This window comes from Apium graveolens, chromosome 10 (genome assembly GCF_009905375.1).
Source record: "Apium graveolens cultivar Ventura chromosome 10, ASM990537v1, whole genome shotgun sequence".
Lineage (NCBI taxonomy): Eukaryota > Viridiplantae > Streptophyta > Magnoliopsida > Apiales > Apiaceae > Apium > Apium graveolens.
The window spans coordinates 173,822,307-173,829,934 of record NC_133656.1 but is presented as its reverse complement, the minus strand read 5'-3'; the positions used below and the strand labels follow the sequence as shown (position 1 = coordinate 173,829,934).

General features: G+C 35.4%; 1 protein-coding gene across 1 annotated transcript; it reads right to left on the bottom strand.

The window, feature by feature from the left end:
- Positions 1–2,798: 2,798 nt before the first annotated feature.
- LOC141691321 (secreted RxLR effector protein 161-like) lies at positions 2,799–3,762 on the bottom strand. The gene is made up of 2 exons (XM_074496054.1): positions 3,372–3,762; positions 2,799–2,857 (listed from the first exon to the last, which is right to left on the bottom strand). The coding sequence occupies exons 1-2, from the start codon at positions 3,760–3,762 to the stop codon at positions 2,799–2,801; spliced, it is 450 nt and encodes a 149-aa protein (XP_074352155.1).
- Positions 3,763–7,628: the final 3,866 nt, after the last annotated feature.

Sequence of the window (7,628 nt, the reverse complement as noted above, 5' to 3'; positions counted from 1 at the left end):
GATCATCGGGTGTTTGTCTCCAGATATGCTACCTTCTTGGAAAAGGAGTTTATCCTTGAAGGAAACAGTGGGAGCAAAATTGAACTTAATGAAGTTCAAGAAGCACAAACTACTACAGATCGAGTGGAAACACCTGTTCTGACTAAACAACCTTTTGTGGAACAGCCCATTCATAGGTCAGGGAGAGTGTCTCGCCAACCTGAGAGGTAATATGGCCTTGTCATTGAGAATGACAATGAGTTGTCAATCATTTGATGATGACGACCCTGTGACCTATAATGAGGCTATGAGTAGTGTTGACTCAGAGAAATGGCATAGTGCCATGAAATCCAGAATGGAATCTATGTATACGGTATACAAAAGATAGATTATAGCAGATGGCCAGGTGGAGACCTATAAGGCCAGGCTTTTGGGAAAAGGATTCAAACAAAGGCAATGGATTGACTTTGATGAAACTTTTTACATGAAGCCCTGTTAAAATCAGTTCGGATTTTGCTTGCGATTAATGTGGTTTAAAGCAAGCTTCTCGAAAGATGGAACATTCGTTTTGATGAGATAATCAAAGAGTTTGATTTTATCAAAAACGTAGATGAACCATGCGTCTACAAAAGGGTTAGTGGGAGCACGGTAACATTTCTTATATTGTATTGAATTAGAGTTGACACACACAACAACATAGCAGACCCACTCACAAAGCTACTTTTTGAAAGTCACTTTGATCGTCATAAAGATGAGATGTGTATTAGATACCAGAGTGATTGGCTTTAGTACAAGTGGGAGATTGAAAGGAATATGTCCTAAGTCCAATCATGTATTAGGATTTAGGAATAACTTTTATGTAATCTGTTTTGATTTCATTGATATTAATAAAGACTTGTTTTGTTTTTATTACGGGCTTTATCTATTTAAGTGTTTAAATAAGATATACCATAGTTTAGAGTAAAGCTTTTTATGGATTATGATGAGATCATAATAGTGAGACCTAAAAAGATGATAACTCTAAACTTAAATAGTTCCTGGTCATAGGATTACTAACTGGTAATTAATAATCCGCAAAGATCGGTACATACTATGCTTGCTTCATTTTGAAGGATGTCTGTTCTCATAGACATTTGTGTGGTGACACTATAGCTAGTATGTATGTGCTTATTATGGAATAAGTTCACTGAACATGACTCGCACAGCTGAACAACTGATGGAGTTCACTCACGTGTCAGCAGTTGTTTGCTTAGTGATAGTTGTACAAGTATCCTTAGACTTGAGGTCATCATAGTCATCTTGTGTACACTGAACTATGCTTTGGTTTAGTTCTTAGTCTCCAGGGACAATTATTAGGGCTCTTCTGGGTATAGGAATTTGTACACGAAGATAGTGTATGATCAATAAAGGATCTACCCCTTCCAGTGAAGTAAGCGAATGTTCAAGGCTGATCCACTTATGCTAGTTCAGGAATCTCTGGCCAGAGTAAATGAAATTAGAAAGGAGTTTCTAATTTGCATAGAACTATGCATAGTAAATGGTAAGCAAGTGATTGAATTAGATAGGCTTGACACGAGATCCATGCCTTGTATTTAATCGGGACATTGTAGGGTAGAAGGAGTTTATTGTACGGTAACTATTCACTGACAGGTTCTTGGTATTCTAAGCAGTGAATTCATATTATCCGGATAGTCGCGATACGTTGAGAAGCATCACTCACGATGTAGAATAAATGTGATTAATTAATTAATCATATTTAATAAATTAGAGAATTTATATAAATAATGATAAAATAGTTTTATTATTATTTATTTCTACTACCGGCTTAATATTGAACCTACAGGGTCACACCATAAAAAGAGAATGATTTATTGGTGGTGGAATTAATTAATAATGGCTAAATAATTATTTATTTGTGAAATAAATAATTAATTGGCAAAATTAATAATTGATTAAATGAGATTTAATTGATTATAAATTAATTAAGAAAAGTTCTTAATATTATTAATTAAGGATTTAATTTTTGGAAATTAAATCAAGAGAGAGAATTATTTCTAAAGTGTTTAGAAAAGGATTAATAATTAAAAGGTGTTTTAATTATTAATGAGAATAATAAATGGGATAATAATAATAATATTTATGGGAAAATTTCAGCTGAAAATTTTGCCTATAAATACACTATTATAGACCCTATTTTATTCTAACCCCAAGAAACCCAAAAGTTTCAGAAAACCAAATTCTCTCCACCTCCTCCTCCTCCTAAAAGTCGTTTTCTTGGTGGATACCGGTGGAGTGCTTCACACTTGAGGAGCAACTGCTAAGGATCTCTGATCGTTGTCTCCGAATTATTTTTAAAGGTTAGATTCGATCCCTCGAATTTTTATTCACGATTTATATGCTTTTATTTGGATTTTGTGTGTGTAAAAGTGTTTTCCACGCCCCGCTGCGTTTAAAAATCCAACACAATTAAGGTATATATTAGTGTATTTGATATATACATCAACGTGTGTATAATATGTTAAGGGCTACTAATCTCGCCATGTTTCAGAACTGGAAAAATATTATTCAAAAATTTGTTTGTGTTATAAAATACTAGTTATAACAATAAAAGAGCTGCTAGAGAACTACTATTTTTAACTGGAGAGAGAGCAATATGAGAAGCAGAAGGAGCAGAGAAAGAAATGCTCGGGTATATTTCATTCATTGATTCAAGCTATATTTATAGCAAGTGAAAGGGGACATGTGATTAATTCAAGTTGTAAAAATTCTACACCTAAGTTTAGCCTTACTATTACATGTTTGACCATGTGACAATCAATTCACAACACTCCCCTTTGATTGTCATTGTGGTATGGATCATAGACTGCCTCGTTAAAACCTTGTCAAAGAAAAACCCAGTGGGATAAAAACTTTAACGAAGAAAAAAGAGTACAATCTCCCCTTGGAAAAACTAATCATTCTCTGAATTTTGTTGAAATAAATTCTTGAGTCGGCGCATTCCAATGTTCTGTCGTAATTTTCCAAATGTTGAATTTGGTAATGATTTCGTGAATAAATCAGCAAGGTTGTCACATGACCGAATTTGTTGTACATCAATTTCACCATTCTTTTGAAGCTCATGAGTGTAGAAGAATTTTGGTGAAATGTGCTTCGTCCTGTCTCCTTTGATATATATCCTTCCTTGAGTTGATCAATGCATGCAGTGTTATCCTCAAACATAATGGTAGGACTTCTAGTGATGTTTGATAATCCACATGATTCCCGAATATTCTTGATGATAGATCGCAACCAAACACATTCTCTACTGGCTTCATGAATTGCAATGAGTTCTGAGTGATTTGTTGAGGTTGCCACTGTAGTTTGCTTCGTAGATTTCCAGGAAATGGTTGTACCACAATATGTAAACACATATCCAGTTTGTGATTTACCAAAATGAGGATCTGACAAATATCCAGCATCTGCATATCCAATCAACTGAGATGTCGAGTTTTTCGGGAAGAATAATCCAAAGTCTGTTGTTCCACGAAGATAACGGAATATATGTTTGATCTCATTCCAATGTCTGTCCATCGGAGCAGAGCTAAATCTAGCCAATAAATTCACAGCAAATGCAATATCTGGCCTTGTATTATTTGCAAGATACATAAGTGCACCAATTGCACCTAGATATGGGATTTCAGGACCAAGAACCTCTTCATCATCTTCTCGTGGTCGAAATAGATCTTTATCAGGCTCTAAAGACCTAACCACCATTGGAGTAGTCAATGGATGAGATTTATCCATGTAAAATCTGTTTAAAACCTTTTCTGTATATGTAGATTGGTGGAGGAAAATTCCCGATGACAAGTGCTCGACTTGTATACCAAGACAATATTTTGTCCTTCCAAGATCTTTCATTTCAAACTCTGTCTTTAGATATATGACAGCTTCATCAACCTCCGTAGTTGTCCCTACAAGGTTTAAATCATCCACATATACAACAATAATCACAAAACCAGATTGTGATTTTTTGATAAAAACACATGGAGAAATTCGATTACTAATATACCCATTCTTTTGTAAATAACGACTAAGTTTGTTATACCACATACGACCAGATTGTTTCAGTCCATACAATGATCGTTGAAGTTTAATGGAGTATATATGACGAGGTTTCTTGAACTCATCCATTTTTAACCCTTCTGGGATTTTCATAAATATTTCACTATCAAGTGAACCATACAGGTATGCAGTAACGACGTCCATAAGACGTGTTTCTAATTTTTCTTTAGATGTCATACCTAATATAAAACAAAAAGTAATTCCATCCATCACTGGAGAGTATGTTTCTTGATAATCAATGTCAGGCCTTTGAGAAAATCCTTGTGCTACAAGTCGGGCTTTATATCTCATAATTTCATTCTTTTCATTTCGTTTTCTTATGAATACCCATTTATTCCCAACAGGGTTCACACCAATTGATGTTTGGACAATAGGTCCAAATACTTCTCTTTTACGCAATGAATTTAATTCTGTTTGGATTGCGTCTTTCCATTTTGGCCAGTCTTTTCTTCGACGACATTCATCCACACTTTGTGGTTCAGGATCAGAATTTATGTCTACATCCAATGCTGCGGAATACACAAATACATCATCGATTATGGTTTTACTTCGATCCCATAATTTCATATCATGCATATAATTTATTGAAATTTCATGATTGTTTAATCCCGTATCTTCAGGGACTGGAATCTCTTCAGGAGATAAAACCACTTTAGGGGTATTTGCTTCTTCCGGAGCATGTGCCACTTCAGGGGCAATTTTCTTTATTTTTCTTTTTCGTGGTGCAACATCTTTTGCACCGACCGGTCTACCACGCTTCAGGCGTGGCTTTGATTCTGTAACCAAGTCTTTTGTATCTGATTTTTGAATTGGTATATCTATTCTAGCTGGAGTATTTACTGCAGGTATATGAGATTTAGTTATATTTCTAGAATCGTTAAATGCGTCAGGCATTTGGTTTACGATTTTTTTCATATGAATAATTCTTTTAACTTCAAGTTCGCATTGACCGGTTCGTGGATCTAGAAAATATAATCCTGATGCATTCCATGTTATGTCAGGATTAACTTTATTTGAATGTTTATCCCCCCTAAGGGAGGAAACATAGACTCGTCAAAATGACAATCTGCATATCTTGCGGTAAATAAGTCTCCGGTTAGAGGCTCCAGATATCTAATTATAGATGTGGAATTAAAACCAACATAGATACCTATTCTTCTTTGAGCTCCCATCTTCGATCTTTGTGGTGGAGCAATCGGTACATATACAGCACTTCCGAAAATTTTAAAGTGAGAAATATTAGGAACTTGACCAAGTACCAGTTGTAGCGGAGAATGTTGGTTGTAGGAAGTTGGTCTAATCCTAATAATATTAGCAGCATGGAGTATTGCGTGACCCCAAATAGATGTAGGTAATTTTGCTTTCAACAACAGCGGTCTTGCAATAAGTTGGAGTCTTTTGATAAAGGACTCGGCTAACCCATTTTGTGTATATACATGAGGAACTGGGTGTTCAACTGAGATTCCTACAGACATGCAATAGTCGACAAAAGTTGCAGATGTGAATTCGCCGGCATTATCTAAACGAATTGACTTAATGCAATGATCTTGGAATTGAGCTCGTAATTTGATTATTTGGGCAAGTAGTTTTGCAAAAGCATCATTACGAGTTGAAAGAAGACAAACATGAGACCATCTAGTTGAGGCATCGATTAATACCATGAAGTACCTAAATGGGCCAGATGATGGGTGTATAGGTCCACATATGTCCCCTTGGATCCTTTCTAGAAAAGTTGGGCTTTCAAGCAGAACTTTAGTAGGGGATGGTCGAGTAATCAATTTTCCCAAAGAACATGTTGAACATGGAAGGTCATTGTTGGAAAGAACTTTAAAATCTTTAAGAGGATGACCAGTAGAATTCTCTATAATACGACGCATCATAGAGACGCCAGGATGACCTAATCTTTCATGCCAAAGTGTAAAAGATTTTGGATCTATGAGTTTGGAAGCAATGACATTGTGTGACTCGATAGTTCTAATTTTCATCATATATAATCCTGAAGAAAGTGAGTGAAACTTTTCTAAGATTTTCTTGTTGCTAGGATTAGCGGAAGTAATAAGAAGATATTCTCTATTAGCCTCAAAGGTAGTTTCGATGTGAAAATTATTGAGTCGAATATCTTTAAAACTAAGAAGATTTCTAGTAGACTTACTAGAATATAATGCATTTGGAATGTGTATGTGGGTACCATTAGGTAGGACGAAACTAGCTTTTCCAAAACCTTCGATTATATTAGATACGCCGGAAATTGTTCCGACTTGAGCTTCAGTTTTTGTTATTTGGGTAAAATATTTTCGGTTTTGTAGAATCGTATGAGTTGTACCACAATCAGCAATGCATATATCTTCAGAATCCATTCTGTATATAATTAAGAAACATAATTTATTTGATAAGAACATAACACACTACATAGTTCAAACAAAATAAAGCACATAATACTCACTACTATAATAATTATATGAAACTAATCGTCAGCCTCCCATATGGGAGTTTCGTTAGGTTCATCCGGACCATTAATGCTCATTCCTCCAGTTGTGATTCTAGGGAAATCATCTATGTTATTGTTGGCGAAATTTGTTTCTACCATTTTCTCTTTTGATTTTTGAGAAGATTGGTATAACTTAACAAGATGATCTGGGGTATGGCAATTACGTGTCCGGTGCCCATCCATGCCGCACCTATAGCAAACATTTTCAGTTTTTCCTCATCGTGGTGCTTTTCTTTTACTCTGTGATTCAGATTGCCACTTCCGGTGACCAGAGTTGTTATATGGACGAAAATGCCCGTGGCTCCGACCTCGTTCACGGTATCGACCTTGACCCCGTTCACCTCTATACCCTTTTCCACGTACATTCTGCAGGAATGACATGTTAATTACTTCAGGTAATGGGGCAGATCCCGTTGGACGGGATTGATGATTCTTAATCACCAATTCATGATTCTGTTCAGCAACGAGGAGAGTTGATAGAAGATCCCAGAACTTAGTAAATTTGCGCTCCCTGTACATTTCTGCTAAGTTGATATTGTTGGGGTGAAAAGTTGATGGTGTTTTATCGATTTTTCTTTTTTCCGTAACTTTCTCACCACATATAATAAGCTTAGAACTTATTTTGAACAAAGCAGAGCTATATGCTCGGACACTCTTAAAATCCTGAAGTCTTAAATTAGCCCAATCATTTTCAGCTGCAGGTAGATAAACTAGTTTTTGGTGATCGAACCTATCCTTTAGATTTTCCCATAAAATAAAAGGATCCTCGACTTCTAAGTACTCAGATTTTAAATCTTCATGCATGTGGTGTCAGAGAAAAATTATAGAGGTAAAGTTTTCTTCAGCCGTGGATTTATTTTCTGCCTTTATTGTATCGCTTAATTTCTTTGAACCCAAGTGCAACTTTACATCTTGTACCCATGATAAATAATTATCGCCAGAAATGTCCAAGGCAATGAACGACAAGCTTGTAATATTTGTCATACTAAATCTGAATTAACACGAAAAATTATCAAATTTTAATTCACCAATGTAAATATTACATAAAATCCTAGTTAAT